The sequence below is a fragment of the Melospiza melodia genome, chromosome 5 (assembly GCF_035770615.1).
Source record: "Melospiza melodia melodia isolate bMelMel2 chromosome 5, bMelMel2.pri, whole genome shotgun sequence".
Taxonomy (NCBI): Eukaryota; Metazoa; Chordata; class Aves; order Passeriformes; family Passerellidae; genus Melospiza; species Melospiza melodia.
This window is the reverse complement of record NC_086198.1, coordinates 79,793,003-79,810,107: the sequence shown is the minus strand read 5'-3', so window position 1 is coordinate 79,810,107 and position 17,105 is coordinate 79,793,003. Positions and strand designations below refer to the sequence as shown.

The window sequence follows — 17,105 nt, the reverse complement described above, 5'->3', positions numbered from 1 at the left end:
GAGTCAGAAAAGGCTGGCAGAACCATAAGCCACAAACAACTTTTTAGACCTTTCACTTCAGCTCTTAACTTAATCTTTAAACTGAATTGCATTAAAAATTAATTTTTACTTCATGCTCTACGTAGCAAAAGTTAATTCAGTGTTTGTTTAGTTCTATGAGATCTTCCAATGAAAAACATAGCACAACTATTGGTATAATGTTTCACCACTGATCATTCTGCTGGGGCTAGGAACTGTAAATAATTAACATGCTGCTTGTAAGCTGGGTTTGTTTTTTTCTTGGAACAGAAACCTGACAGCATTCCACAGAGTCAATGGTAATTCTGCATAGGAAATGATATTCAAACATGGCCCACAATTTGAAAATAATTTATTGTAATTTGACACCTCTGTCACATCAGGACTCTGATTGAGATCCCTCCACTTTCAGGGAACAGGAGATGCCACAGATAATACTTAGGGAAAAAAAGCTGCTTTGAAACTCCATCATTTTGTCGGAACCCACTTGCATTTGTCTAATTTCCATGCACTCTGTGAAATTTAAGGATCTCTTGAGGCTTCTGGAGAAAGCAAGGATCTGGTGAGGCTATGGATTTGTGAAGCTGGAAAGAAGCTGCTTTTCTTTTGGTGAAGAAAAAGCACTGGCTATGGAATGACTGTGCTTCCTAAGAGGTGAGACCCATGGTGGGACAGTCAGTTTGCATGAGGGAAGGCAGTTTGGTCTGTGCATATTTGAAGAAAATGGGCTCTGGAAGGACAGTCCATGTCATTGGGGGGCTGTCAGTCCAAGCAGAACACAGCAGGTGCTTTAATGCCATCTGAAAGCACCACAGCAGATGGTGCAGGGGAGGTGCCAGAGCCCTGGCTCAAGTCAAGCCCAGTGTTGGCCCTGCAGAATGACCTTCAAACCACAGACACATCAGCAGGCCTGAAAAGCCATTCCTGAAGCCAGCCTCTAAAGCCATCCCAGCAGTGGGAAGAGGCATTACAGGCCCAAGAACTGATATGCTCCCACTGCTTTGCATGGTGCTGAGGGAAGCAAGCCTCATGAAAATCAGTGTAAAGGAATTATCATCATCTCTCCCATGCAACAGGCCTAGATGGGAGAGCTTCCCTTTTCACCAGTGTCCCATTCAGCATCAAAGTCCCCCAGCCAAGGGCAGAGGCACAAAGTACTGACAGGCCCTGAAGCGCTGTGGCACGGACACTCAGATGAGCAATACTCATATTTTTTTCATAACCCACAAAATTACCTTGTTCCAGGCAAGCAAGCACTTTCTTCCAGTGGCACAGAAGAGAAAGGGTTTGTAAAACTTTAAAGAACAGCATAGTATCTAAGTGTTCAAACAAATCATGTGAAAGCTGATGGGACCAATGTAGCATGACACTGTCATGACCATGTAATTAATTCTTCACTTGTCATTCCCAAATACTGCCCACTTAGTCACATATGTGCCTTGGCTTTAACATATCCATGAACAGGCTTAAATAATTACTTTTAATAAATAAATCTGAGATGGAGAGCATTTATGACAGCTGACAATATGAATGAAATAAAATATATCACACCTTCTCCAGCTAATCCTAATTTTCTTGCACAAACTGGTTTCATTCCAAAACACCTCATGTTTGGCCACAGCCCAAAGTCAAATACTATGCATGTGAAACATCATGTTTTAAATAATTCCTAAGCTTTATTTTTTAAAAATTTATGGTATTTTCCACACATTTTTACCACACGTTTTAGTTACAAAGCCTGTTGATTTACTAAGTTCAAATGCAGCTGAGCTAATTTTACCTACCTACAGAACAGTTCACAAAAACTTTTTGAGGTCCAACTATCAAGTTCAAATTGGAAAAAATAATAAGCACAGTAAAAAGACTTTATTATAATAACAGTTTGCAGAAATTTTCATGGTCAGTTGAGACCAATGTAGCTTACAGTCTTGGCTTAAGACATTAGCAACTGCTGCAAATCAATTCATAGCAAATTTTACATGAATTTTACAAATTCATGAGGTTATTTTTCTAACCCAGTCAGCTGCCTCATGGTTTACACCTCTAAGAGTTTCCAAAAAATAGATTTATGGCAAGTCCATTCGTAATTCTTAGCTATACAAATGTCCAATCCTTTGAAATATTACTAAATCTTTACCCAGGGACTATGAGTTCTCTAGCTTACTAGCTTATGTATAGTTTTAGTTCCTACCATGTTTAATCATGGCTTTCATTTTAACAGAATGGGCACTTGATCTTCAGTTACAAGAAGGCCAGGTCTGGACATGTTATCTATTACAATAATAAAAGCTGAGAAGGCAGAGATCCCAGCAGAAGAGAATACTGGAACAAGAGGCCCCTGTGCCCAATCTCCCAAAAGATTGCTTATTCTAAAGGCAGAGAGAAACTCATGGGACAAGTCCATGGAAGGAATGAGTGCTCTAGTCTTCAGAACCTATTCAGGCAAGCCCTATCCACATGCACAGCTACAGCAAAATATTCTGTGGTGAAACAAACTGTTTGCTTCTGCCTGAACACAAATAATCCCAATACTCTTGCCAACCAAGCCACAGCTTCTTTAAAAACAACCCCTTGCAACAGCAGCCTGTCAAATTAATGAGAAGTTGGGGGAGAGAAACAAGTTCGGGGAAGGGATTACTCTAGCAATAAAACTGATGGATGAAGTAGAGAGTTTTTTAATAAAAAAACTATCTCAAAGAATAATAGTGCTGCAATCAATGTAATTTTGAAGGTTTATTTGGCCTGTTAAAACCTATGTTTCAGAAATACTTCAAAAGCCAAGAACAGAAAGTCATATTGGAAGAATGACTAGTTAAAAAATGAAAGGAAGCATAAACTATGCCACTCTTTCCATAGTTTTATTTGTCAGGCTTGAGTATCAGCATCATACAGAAACCTTTCCTCAACAAGTGGAGGACACTTTTAATCTTTTGGAAAAAAAAAGTTTTCTCATGGTGGTTAGGCACAGCAGCAGGTGAGCATAATCCCCATCACAGTTTCCGATGCCTGGACAATTCTTCAAATGAAAGAACATGGCAAGGAGCATAATGGGATTTTTAGATTTTCTGTACTAAATATTGCTGGTTTAAGACAAAAAAAAAAAGACCCCTTATGTTTAGTCCTGTTTTCTTCTCAAAATCTGAGAAGGCAGAACCTGTGCGTGATTACTAGCCAATAGCTGAGTGATGAGACACAAGTACACATGCACATCCTTAGCTCCTAGGATTTACTTTAGATTGTGCAGAAGTATAAGCAGGAGAGTCAATCTAATATCAAATCATAGAATTTACCTTGGTCTTTTCTTCTTCTGTTATGGTAAGTGATGCTGTCAATGATACAAGATGTGTTTTATTCTGAGAGAGATACAAAAAAATTACCTGTATTAAAAAAAAAAAAGCAGAATCCACTGGCAAACAGCCTAGAGTCTCTAGAAAAGCTTCTCCTTAGAAGGTTAGCTATACTTCTCATTAAGCTTAAAGCTGAAATAAATCTGATAGGAAAACGCAGTGTACTTAGGGGTAACACTAAAAGACATGGAAGCAGCTGCTCTGTGGGATTCACTCCCCCATATCCCAATGCACAAAGTATTACATTTTTCTTTGCCTATAACATCTGGGTTGGCTGAGAATGTACAGAACAGGAGCCACAGTCTCCATAAATCTCTACTTTTACCATGCCATGCCCTGTTTTTTAAAGTTTTCCTCTCTACCGCTCTAGCACCACTCCCATTCACGCAGAACACCTTTTCCTCCAAAACCAAGGAGAAAGGCAATTGAAATGAAAATATATCTGCAGTTTATAATTACATGTAATTATGAAAACTACAGAAAAACCATCAAGTCATATTTAAGAACTGAAAATTTTTACTTTGGCAGAAACCACTTGTCCTGTCTCCTACTCAAAGCCAGGCTAATTCCAGCATTAGAACCAGTTGTTTCAGAGCCTGATGCAACAGAGTTCTCCAAAGTCAGCAAGGATGGAGATTTGTCAGCTTCTCTGAAAAATCTTTCAGACACAGAAAACTCTTTAAAAGGTGTCTTAGAGCAATGAGATTTTTCCATGGCTGCAACTTTTTTTTTAGTTATTATAAAAATATGGCAAAACTTTCAATCTCTCTGAGATTTCAGCAATATACATGTAAGTCTGTGGGACATTTATTTCCAGGGCAAATGAATAATCTGCACAGAAATATGAAAAGTATAAAGAAAGGCTACAAGACAACATACAAAAATACTTTACTTAGGGAGATCTAGGACTTCTTACGCTATGAAGAATAATTAATGCATTTATAAATTCATGGTAAACAATCAGAGAGCCCAAGAGTTTTATTTCATTACATGATGGCTTCATTGTTTAGGGAGTCTAGAACCACCTTGGAGACTAGTTTTTTTACAAAACTTGTGAGGAGCAGAATAAAATTGTGAATAAAATACCTGTGATGAACTGAAAGTTAGCTTCGCAGGCAGTGTCAGGACCCTGCCGTGCCACATTTCTTCTGAATCAAGAAGTGCAGAGTAGTTGATTGCAAAGTGTTCTCCACCTATTAAAACAGGGATATGGAGAGATTTGGTTTCTTCCATTAAGATTTCTCAAAGATCCCTAGGGAAGGCTTGGAACAGCACTGGAGCTTCTCCTTTCTGTCACAGCAGATGCCACACATCCAGAGTAGACAGTTCACGGCCACCTGAGCTCACCAACATCCTTCATATCTGCTGCCTCTTAAGAATTCAAGCAAATTCAGCCCAGGATCTGGAAACTGCATTAAATGATGCCCTGACCTACCCAAAACCATTAATTTTTGATACCAAAAGTCACATGAGATTATTTTAAAATATTTTTATTACAAAATGGACCGCCTAAATTTAACTACTAACTTGTTGATTTTCTCCTTATTGAAACCAAAGAGAAATATGACAGAAATCAGCTGAATTTTCATTCACAATGCACTGAAGTATGGAAAAATTATTATGGCCAGAATTGGGCATGACAAGGTACACAGGCAAGGTATGGACTGACTTCAGCATTAATATAGTCATGACGAAACTTCAAACTATGCAGAAATCTAGTCTGCTGGGGTTTTTTCCACTTCAGTATTTTTCACACTGACTTGTCTGGAAAATCTAGTTTCAACTCCAGATTCAGTAATTATAAATAAATTATTTAGCAGTTCCAACTTGGCTTATCAGATATGAAAGCCATTTTTCTATTCTTTTTCAGGGATAATATATAGTTTCCAGGAAATCTCTGTGGAAAGCCATCAATTTCTTCCCATTTCCAAAAAGACCAGTCCTACAACCTCTGCTCAAACTGCTGTTAACAGGAATGGAGTTTGGCTATCCAATTGCAACCAGACAGCAGCCTCAGGTCTATTTATTTTCCTTTTCTACGTGGAAATCTTTCATCATAAAACTATCATAACCAGAGATACTTCCATCATAAAGAGAAATCAGTGAACACTTCTGAAGCAACTGGAGAAGTGCTGTGACTCCCTAAAGAAAGCTGCTAATTTTCAACATGCTTGTGATTAGGAAAATGGAGATGAAGAAATCAAGAAAGAGAAAATTTAATGCATGTGCACTGATTGAACTGCTACCAATTAGAAAAGGAACAATCTGACTTCACAACTGGAAGAGGTTTATTTCTCTATTACTTGCTTTGACTTCATAATTTGTTCAGTTTGGAGAGAACCCATACTGAGAAGAGCTGCCTTATTTCTGGTGAATCATCTTCCCAGTTTGTATGGCCTTTTACAATTCCAATGCACCTCAATACGTGAGCAAGCTGAGCTGCTACACTTGTCTAAAAATGCCTCAAAAATATGATTAAAATGCCTTTTGCAGAAATTTTTAAAAATACCCAAAATTAACACATACAATTGTGAAAGACTCTCTTTCATTTTTGATGGCAAGTTTTACAAAGTAAAGGAGGCTCAGTTCTGTGCCTGGAAGACTGGAAGCAGTTCAAAGGTGGGAGTCAAAATAGCTAACAGTGAGCTGACAGAATTGGAAACTGCAGTCTAAAACCTTTCCCAGACTTTTTCACCTGTATTAACTCATAATCAAACAATTTACACCACTGTAATTAATTCATTAAATAAATAAATACATAAAGAAATACTGTGATTTTAACAGATGCACTCTGACATATTTTATGAGAGGTATTTTACTGCAGATTTTGTTACCTTGCAAGAAACTTTTCCTGTAAATCTGTATGCCATTTGTGGTCTTATTCCCACTGTTTTTTTGAACATGTAGACCAGTGACGTTGTCCATGATGATAAGATCTGTGATGTTTGTTGAGAGCAATGTGTTGGTGTTATTAATCAAAAGTGTAATGTATGCAGTTTGAGGGTCATGTTCAACATCCACCTGAAATCAGAAATATTAGTATTAATGGTGCAAGATAGCTGTATGGACATCTTAACAGTAAAATTCATAGCCTTGATTACAAATAAAACTTCATTATTTGTGCAGACTTATTTTTTGAAGGTATTCTGAGTGATCTGCAAATGAAACTACACTCAGTTTGATCTCACATTCTCAGTGAGATTTTAATCTTTGGTATGTCAAGCTGTTGCTTGGAGACAGTGGCAAAAGCCAGAAGGTGGAAACTCAGCTCATACAGGACCAGAAGCATAATCAAATTCTGAATATCCCCATGATACTGCATACAACACAAAACTGGATCACAACTTTATAACTAGAGTTTGGAAAATTCTTAAATTTTTACCTTTGTACCACAAGGATGTTTTTTTTGCAAGCTTCTTCACTGCAAAGTAATTCTCTCCATGCAGTTTTGTGTTCTATTTTCCTTTCTTTCACAGCAACCCCATTCTCTGAAGGACACTGGCTGTCTTGACTTGCCCTTCTCACGTGAGGACAGATGGAGCCCCCAGTGAACTTGGGAGTCCATGGCTCTGCTTCCAATTAGCAGTGATGGTCATACACTAATCACCAATCTCTAGCAACATGCACTCATGTGATTTATTTATTCCATTAAGCCCTTAAGTCTCATTGAGCAATTATACCCTCTAAATGAAATAATTCAGAGTTGCTTACTGACCTCCCACCTCCCAAACTGCCTTCCTCTGTAACTCATATTAAATTAGAATTGTCTAAATCTTTATAGGATCTATAATACTTTGGTGATCTATAGTATATTCATGATGATTTATGAGGTTTAAATAATGACACTAAATTAATAGTCCTTTAACTGACAGAATTATGATTCAGGCTGAACTTTTCTCTTTTTAGATCTTCCTTTTAAGGAAACATCTACACTGTATATGGACACCCGCAAATATAAAATAATAAAGCAGTCCTCATGAAAAATTAGTTCTAAAAATATGAATTGTGAAAGACTTCATGGTATCCAGAGTCCATGGTATCCATATGGTTCAATACATGCAGCTATGGTCTCACTGTGCACTGATCTCTGCATTTCTTACTAATTCAGCATAGAACCAGATGACAGTTTTAGAAATTAAGGGATGAAATTCCCAACTATTTATTGTACTAGAAGCTGCAAGCAATGTATAAAAATGTATGTATTAATGTATGTGTAAAAATTATTATTATATATTATTAGTTATCTTCCTGAGGAAACCATTGCCGATATCACATGCCTGTATATCATGAGTTACACCCCAGCTTCTGAGAGTTAAAATCAACAAGTATTAAAAATATGTTTTGGTCAGATTTTCTCTCTCCTGGTTTCTGAACTGGCATGATGCAGCCAAGATGCCCTTCAACATTTCATGTGCAATCACAAAGTCTAGATACCTGCTTTAAAAAGCAAAATCAAAATGAAACAAGAAAAAAGTCTCAAAACCCCATTTCTCATTAATATTAAATCTATGTTTTTCATTCCTTATTTTTGACTGGTAATCAGACCTCAGCTCAATTGCAAAGGGGTTGAAAAAATTTGGATTTTTTCCCCTGAAATCAGCAGATGAGAATCAAGCAACAGGTATGGTTTGGCAGTTCACTTCAGGTACCTGGGAGAGTGGTATGAAAGACCACAGCAAGAGCATGGACACGACAAGAGAAAAGAGAGGAGGAAGGAACTGCCACAGAAATTGAAAGGAATGGAGGACCCTTGTTAGGAGTAAGTTAGAACAACTAGAAAGAGGAAAGAAAGGAGAAAAAAGATTAAACCTTCCAATGCACGAAGACTTAGGAGATTAAGAAACAAGCCAGGTAAAAGTGTTAGAAGACAATCAATTAAATTTAAAGATTTATTTCAGCTCTGTTAAAGATTATTGTCACTGTGTAGCACTGTTACAGAAAAGTTCACACCATACCATGGAATGAAGCTCTTGAAGAAACACATTTCTGGAAAGAAGGAAGACAGTGGGTGCTGGAAGCACTGGTAAAACTTAAACACTTCAGTTTCAATAAGGCTATTTCTACATCAAGATGTTGGAAAGATTCTGATTCCAAGAAGCAAACATGAGACACCTCCATGCTCTGAGGAGCGATTCATTGCAGGGGGAGGAAAATGTGCAAAATTCACTTTTCTCTATTTTAAACAGCTGAAGAGCACCATATGGCCAGTCCGTCTCTTAGCATGAAAGCATTTGTTGACTCAAAATAGGACTGAAGCAGAAGACAATGTAAGCCAAGGAAAACTAAATGTGAACTGCATTTGCAGGTGGAAGACAATCACATATAATTGTATAGTTTTCAGTAATTTACAACTAATAGCACCACAAAAGTATTTTCTGATAAAGACAGCATCTATAACACATTACCTTTAATCTCCTACAGCAGTTATTTTGCAGCTTTTAATGAGCCTGTGTGAGGCTGTTGTAAACAGCAGAAAAAAAAAAAAGATGGGACTATTTCAAGGCCTGTTCCTGAGAGGCTTTGCCATAAAAACTGGAGATGCACAGACAGAAAAGCAGAAGATTCTTTGTTACTACTTCTATGTCTGAAATGCTTACTTCTCAGCCTCATTAATCATGATATGCTGCCATTTCAATAACAACATCAGAGGTAATTAGCACCATGAGATGTGAGGCATATTCAGTCTTCTCTACACAGCTGATCTGGTGAAGGTTATAATGTCACCTCTTCTGTACTGGTTACTGAATCCTCTACCCTCAGGCACCATTTCAGGGGCTGAATTCAGATTGGTCCTAAAGTTGGATGTGTTCTCTCTCTCTCTCCAGGAGACAGCTAAGATGAACTGACTGTAATAAAAATTCATACCTGCTTCATCAAGTGCAAAGAAAGAGAAAATAAAAAAGGGGGGGAAAAGGAAAAATAACAGGAAAAAAATGAAATGGAAAGTTAAAAAAATTTCCTTATCTTTGCTCCTTACAAGCATTTACAGAAGTCAAATGAAACCTTTTTCCATGAAGTACTGTGCTGCAGGTGAGTGCCACGGAATACTCAGACATGACACAACAGCTTTGCTATGACTGTGTGTTAGGATGCCCAAACACACAATGGGCTACAGAGGGGTCAGGGCTTCATCCTTCAAAGTCCACACTTGACCCAGGTAGGGCACCCATGGCTGGGCTAGGGGAATATCTCAGAAGGTTTATCTCATCTTGTAAAATTTGTCTATCTCTACCCAGTCTCTTGGCTGATTACTCTGGAATTATTGGGGTTTGCTCATTTGCAGTTTTAGAAATTGACAGTCAGGTTTTTACTTCATTTTACCACAATACAAAATGCCCTGAAGCCTGAGATTTCACTGACTTCTGTTTTGAATCAACATTGCAAAAACAATGCCTCTCAGAGAGTGGGACCATTGTAACATCAAAATGCACATACTGCCAAAAACTCAGCATGGGCACAATCAGGTTCCCACTTTTGAAAGGTCATTTGGACACAAACTTCCTACCAAAAAGAGAAATGTAAGAAAACTTACCATGCCACATTTCTGAAGGGTTATTCCAAATTCAGAAGATACTGACATATTGGACACATCTTCAGGCTAAGGGGGAAGGGGAAAAATCTACATAGTGTATGAAAACACAATTCACAAATTTCAGCAACAAGTTAAATTATGTAAATAAATAAATAATAAAAAACATATAGAGGTACCAATTGGCTTCCAATTTAGGAATTTTGTTATCCCAACAGTTTAATCTTTTTCCTAGTCCAAATGTGTAAAAACTACTTATTCCCACAAGTATTAGATTAGAATCTTATTGATATATTCATCTTTTGACTATCATGATTCACAAAAATAACACACTATGCACAAAGTTCATCAGACTATACAGCTTCTTTTCATTACTAAGTGTCCATCAGAATTTACACAGCAATCACACAGCTGTACCTATCACAGGAATTCTTTGGAAATCCCAAAACTATTTGGTGCTGCTGAAGTCAGGTCAAATGAACACAATCATCTGAGACAGAACTAGAAATGTACTAACTGGATAGTAAATTCCCAACAACCAGTTTTACAGAATTGCTACAACCCTGACAAACACTGAAACTGGCAAAGCATCTGCTACTGACCGGGAGGCGGCTGAGGTCAGACTCCCGTTTGAACAGCACCTTCTTGCTCCAGGAGGGGATCAGGGCGAACAGCGAATGGCTCCAGGGGCCGTCCGGGGCTGCCGAGCTCAGCACCTGGGCAGGGGCTCTGCGGGCCTGAATGGCCTCAGGCAAGGGCACTGCTGAAAACCAAGGCAACATCCAGCATCAGAGCTCAGGCTGGGTCCTGCATGGCAGCCACTTGGCGCAGAGGCCAGCCAGGGAGATGGCTCAGGCACCGGTGCTCCGTGTGCCTCTCCCAAGGCACTCAAAATCACGACAAGAAACAGAGACTGAGGCCAGCCAGGAAACAGAGATGGGATTTGTCCTGCAAAACCCAGCAGGAGTCAGAAGAAAACTGCTTCCTCCCATATACCCAACAGAAAACTTCCTGCCCTTTAAAGGTAAAGTATTTAATGCATGAATTAAAAGGTTTAAGCCATAAATCAACTGTTAATGTTTTCAACACAAACTTTCAGCAAAGCATAAAGAATTCAAATAATCCACAGTGTGAGGGGCATCAGTGCTAAAGGTGTTCTGCTTTAAAAATGCAGTCTTCCAATTAAGCATTGACCTTGCCAATACACATTCAGAACTGAAATACTTCTCAGCTGAAGATGGGTCTCAGTTACATTTCAGTTGAAGTGCCATCAAATCAAATTCTCATAAATTTAGTAATAAGCAATATAAATGCTAGCTTATACTCTTAAATTTTTATTAAAGATTAGTCAGTGATATTACACAAAGTAACAGGCATAGTTTTGAAATCATATCACTTTGATCTAAGAGAGTAAAGCACTTATGACATTAATAAAATAAGCTTATACTAAAAATAAATAATTTAATATGTTAAATTGCCAAAAGGTAAAGCTGCTGAATTAAGAGAAATATGTTATGAAAATTTAAAATGATAGCTGGTTGCCTATGTTCAAATAAGTTATTTTTTTCATTTTTTGCTTAATATTATTCTCATTTATTACTTATTTTTAAATTAATTTTCAGCAATATACATTAAAATGAACAAAAACTCCCATTAAAAAGGCAAGTAATATTTTGAAATTACTTTTCTATGAAAAAGCCTATTACATATTAATAAAGTATGAAAAGCTGAAGACACTAAAATCTCACCAATATGAGTAGCAGCAGTTTTTCTGAAAAGCCACTGCTCTATAAGAAGAACAATATAGGGAAATACAATTAGTTGCAAATAGAAAAGCATGGACAGAGCATTCAGAACTGGACCCTTAAAAGGAGCCTTAAAGCATCAATGCACACGAATCACTAAAAATAATTCTGTTAACAGAATGAATGAGATGCAATCCTGTTGCTTACAAAACCCAGGTGGACAAGCACTTGGGAAGTTTTCCTGTCTTCCCAATGTTTGTTTGGAAGGGAGTATACTTGACAAAATTGTGAATATATTGGCCAGGGAAAGTTGGTGTCTATATTTTATGACCAGTTTTAATTCACTTCTCTAAGTTTTACTTAAGTATTTAAACCACTGTTAAACAATGTGACAGATTTGGACTAATTTGGGGACTTTAAAAACAACATGGCAAACTTGGTGAGAACAGGAACATGTAGAATTATAACAAATGTCCACATATCTTTGGGGTTGGAATTTTTTCAAGACAGTCATGCATGGCTTATTTCAATTTCAAGACTAAGCAATGCTGCAAATCACTCAGAATGAAACCGGTGCTGAATTTTCAGTGTAGTACAAATCTGCTAGATATGAATTTGAGCTCATCTAGCCATGACACTCCCCAGCAGATCCAAATATATATGTATCTCACCTCCAGTGGTTTTAAACCTGTTTCTGACTACTGAATCAAGCCTCTTTGCAGTTTTATAAAAATATATTCACACACCGAAAAAGATTAATTTTATATATGCTGTGTCTCTCATATATTAATGCAACTGTCACCCCATTCCTATGAAGGAGGGCACCAATTCTCCTTTTGTTTTCTTGACTACAGGAACTTTCCTTTACCATAAACAGAAACCCTGAATGAGCTTCTTTGTAGGGCTTTGTAAGTCAAAGTGACAAAAATGTATTAATTCTGTTGAGCAGCTACTACCTTTAAGGTGCTTATTGTTTTGCAGTTCATTTACTTCTGAATTTGGGATAAGGGTCGTCAGCCAATAAGAAGCGTGCTATTGCTTCATAGGGTATCTTTTGACCTTGTGTCCTGTGTAGTACAACATTTCCATGAGCACACCCAGCTGCACTCTACATGTGACAGCAAAGTCTGACATTCTCCCTCTAAAGAGTATCAAATCCACAGTAACCAATTTAATTAACTGATCATGTTCCCTGACTGGGAATGAATCTCTGTATTACTAATTACACAGATGAGTCTGTTTTCAAGTCGTGCTTTGCCACCACTTACAATCCCAAGATAATGTTCCCCACTCCCAGCAGAAGTCTCCAGCTTGTTATTTAGCTGCTCCATCATCAGTAGCTGAAGTAGTTGAACTTTTTATGTTAAGCAGCTCAACATTGATGATGATGACAGGGATGTTTCTGCAAATCCACTTGTATATTCTCAGTGGAAGGTTTTGCTTAAACAGATTCACCCAGTATGATGCATGTCCATACAGCAACTTGTGCCACTGCTTTTCTCTAGAATTTTTCTCATCCTGCCTATTAATTTTTAACATTATAGTCTGTTCTACAATACTCTAGATCCACTGTCAGTAAAGCTGCACTTTTCTGTGGCATTCTTGTTTCAAGTATTGACTGTCAATTAAATAAAATAAGTTTTTTCTGATCCACAGATATTTAACTGTCACTGCAACAGTAATCTACAAGAACTTAACTGCTTTGCCACATAACTTGCTGCATATTCAACATCAGCCAACATAATTGTATTTATCAATTCACCTTCTGTCTCTTTTCAGGTAAGTTCCTATTGTAGATGTAGGATTGTAGATGTCTTCTGGATGCTTGAAAAGCTAGACTCTAAATATGTGAGAAAGGATGGTACAGGCATAGTACATTCTGTCTTCTTCACATACATTCTAGATTTCTGTTCTGAAACGTTTGTTGTTTTTTTTTTAACAAATAGATTAATCAGACTTGGGAAAATACTAACATTTGACTGCTGAACCCTTTCACTGAAAAGCATTGGGCTTTCTTTTGGAAGCTGCTCAGAGGTGCAATTTGTTTCCACGGTGCCTTCAACACTGCCCTTTCAGAGATGCATCCCAGTGCTGACAGTGACTCTGAGGTCTCTTTGTTCCTTCCACTCTTTTCTTCCTACAGCTTCAATCTTCATAATTTTTCTGGCTGTTTTCGGAAAAGCCATTATCAGGCTGCAAGGTCATAATTTTCATTGGTTTCTAAATGGCAACTATTCCCACCCCTTTTTGGAAGAAAATCTCTGCAACGTGCGGGAACAGTTTCAGCTTTGCACCAAGCAGCCCCTCTCAGCTGGGCTGGCCAGGCTGCCACCAGGCACTCCCTGACTACAGTGCCTCAGGCAAAAACATTTCCCAGCAAGCAAACTACCAGAGCATGGGGCTTCAACTGGGGCTTTCCTGTAAACATCTCCAAAGATGCCAAATCAAACAGTTCATCAAAGAAAGACAGAAATTTCACTTTCTTTTGAGCTGTGAGACAATATCACAATCTTTAAGAACAATTTTTTGGTTTTTTTTTTTAATTAAAAATTCCCCTGTTTTACAAGGCATCATCAAGCTGTTAAATATTTTATCTTACTTTTAATTAGCACATTAATAAAATGTTTTCCCATTATTTAATTCTACATAAACCCAATATAAGTGGATAGACCAGAACCCTGTCTTAGGTAGACTTTGAATTGAATTTCAAAATGAAAACACAAAAAACATATTAATATAGCTGCAACAGCTGGAATGCTGGTGTAACATTTTACCTCTCACATTCCCGCAGGATTCACTCAGTTCCCCACATGAGCATTCCACCACCATATGAAATAAAAAATGCACAGTTGATCAGAGCAGTCTCTGCTACTTAATGTTCAATTTTCTTTGCTGTTCTCCCTAGGTTGCTACTTGCCACTCCAGCTTTGTGCACTATTGCCTTCTGGGCAATTTGGCTCTTCTGGGCTTCCAGCTGCCACTCAAGGCACAGGCAATACACTTAGGAAGGAGAGCACCCACTGCCAGCCCTCACTGCACTCACTTGATGCTCAGGGAGTGCAAATACTGAGGATCCAACCTTGTACAAAAGGCACCTGCAGTGTAGAGAATGTGATGGAAGTGGATCTGTGTTCATACAGACTGGGGGTAGAAGGATGGGTGTTGTAAGAAAAGGTTTTTTCCCCTGATTGTGGACAGCACACTGTCCTTTACTCTGAAATTAGTTCTGTGTAAGGACATGGACCTGGCACAGCAGAAGCCTTGACCACTGGACTCAGGGGGCTGAGTCCTGAACTTGTCAGTGGCATCGATCACCCACCTTCAGAACTGCACACACAACACCACAACAGAAGTTAAGCTGAAGGTTACTCCTGGCTACAGCAATTAGACAGGATAAGAGAAAATCAAAGTCATCTTACAATAGGTTTACATCAAAAACTCCAGTATGTCCTTAAGGCTTCTATACCTTTACAGCCCATTCTAAGCAGTAGAATGCCAAATTGCAGGAGGAAAGCAAAGACACTGACAAGTTTGTGAAATTTCAAGTTCAGAATTAAAAATGAGAAAAAAAGCCCAACAATTTAACTAAGACATTAATTCTAATTTATGGTTCTCAAAGGCTAAATATTTCAATTCAGATTCCAAAGTCTCACTTGCTTACCCACCACAAATTTATCAGCAAAGCTTTGAACAATTTTGCTTTATTTCAGCGGGTAAGACAGGAGTTAAATATACTCACTTGCTATATTTTTGTTGTTGTTGTTCTAAATTACTCCCTGTCTTGAAAACCATCCAGGATACAAGATCCAATTTGAAGTCCTTTCAATTACACACAACAATGAACAGGCAAAGGTAGCAATTTACGGTATTCAGTTTTGAATGTTGCCATTAGCTTTTCTTGTTACAATGTCAAAGAAACTACGGGCATCAACAAGAAAAAACAAATCTACTTTCCAGGTCTGTTTTGAATAAATCAGAGCAGACTCAAATATAGCTCTGAAAAATCCACTGTGTTCCTCAGTCACAGGAATATTCTGGGGTTGTCTTTTCTCATCTTCTGCAGAAACAACTCAAAAAAGCTTCCAAAAGAAACACTGAGATCAGTGTGCCATCACAAACCATTTCACACTTCAGCACACTGCCAGTCTCAATGACAAAGGTTTTATGCATCTCTTAGCTTTCATCAAGTACTTCTTCAGTAAAACCTAGAGTGTAATGCTCTGATTAGGCAAATCACTAAAATCTTAAGTCTTAAATATATGAAAAATTTATATTTACTAGAATGGGACAGTTTTCAGTTATAAAATCAAGCATATAATTCAGTGCATGTAGCACTCATTTAACATATATATTTACCTACTAACAAAATGCCAGAATTTCACAGAATCACAATAATTGAGTTTGGAAATTACTCTTGAGATTAAGTCCAATTGCAAACCTAGCACTGTGAAGTTCACCAGTAGACCATGTCTCAAAGCACACATCTTTTAAATGCCTCCAGGTATGGCACAGAGACCCAACCACTTCCCTGGGCAGCCTTTTCCAATGCCTGGTAACCCTTCCCATGAAGGCATTTCTCCTAATATCCAAACTAAATCTCCTCTGGCACAACCTGAGGCCGTTTTGTCTCATCCTGTCACCTGTTACCTGAGAGAAGAGGCTGATCCCCACTTCACTACAACCCCCTTTCAGGCAGTACAGAAAGTGAGAGGGTCCCCCCCGAGGCTCCTCTCCAGGTTCATCAAGCCCAGCTTCCCCAGCTGCTCCCCTTAAGACTCATTCTCCAGAGCCTTCACCAACTTTGTTGCCTTCCTCTAGACACACACCAGTATTTTAATGTCTTTCTTGCTGGCTGAAGACAAGATTTGAGGTGCAGCCTCCCCAGTGTCCAGTTCAAAGGGATACCAGTTCTTTCATCCTGCTGGCCACACTGTTTTAACTATTAACAAAATGATACTGCATATCAAAATCCTCCTTTTTTTTTTTTTTTAGGGCTAGAAGGTTTTTATTAAGTATAAAACCATACTCATTTCCTCTCTTGGTGGATCTACATGAATAATTTGCAATCCATCACAAAGCAGGATGCACACAGTAAAGATGACATTGAATAAACACTGGAAAAAAACAAGCTCAGCAAATCTGAATTACTTGCTTTCATATTTAAATTAATAAACTCATTTGTGAATTAGCCATGGCACAGGGCAAAGAAATTAGAGGTATCTCACTTGATAACTGCTTCAAAGCATGTAATTTCAAGGCAAACACATGTCATGAAATAATCTCTTGGGGAACCATAGTGACGAAGAGGTTTATTTAACCCAGTGTTGCCCTGTTAATGTGCTATATGAGGACATCCCAACCTTTCAGGATATACTCATCTCTACCATGCTCAGGTGAAGTAGAACACTATTTATAATACATACACAGAAATTAAAGAACAGACTCAGAGAAACAGTGTTTTTCTCA

General features: G+C 38.1%; 1 protein-coding gene across 7 annotated transcripts in view; it reads right to left on the bottom strand.

The window, feature by feature from the left end:
• Positions 1-17,105, bottom strand: part of EVC2 (EvC ciliary complex subunit 2) — a 59,383-nt gene that overhangs the window by 39,453 nt on the left and 2,825 nt on the right. For 3 of the 7 annotated variants that reach the window (XM_063157618.1, XM_063157621.1, XM_063157619.1), the window contains exons 3-7: positions 10,497-10,657; positions 9,898-9,963; positions 6,200-6,386; positions 4,452-4,558; positions 3,309-3,371 (exon numbers count right to left, since the gene is read on the bottom strand). In XM_063157618.1, coding sequence (XP_063013688.1) covers positions 3,309-3,371; positions 4,452-4,558; positions 6,200-6,386; positions 9,898-9,963; positions 10,497-10,657 — 584 coding nt within the window. Of the gene's footprint in view, positions 1-3,308; positions 3,396-4,451; positions 4,559-6,199; positions 6,387-9,897; positions 9,964-10,496; positions 10,658-17,105 lie in introns of all 7 variants that reach the window. The other 4 variants (XM_063157622.1, XM_063157623.1, XM_063157624.1 and 1 more) reach the window with 4 other exon arrangements.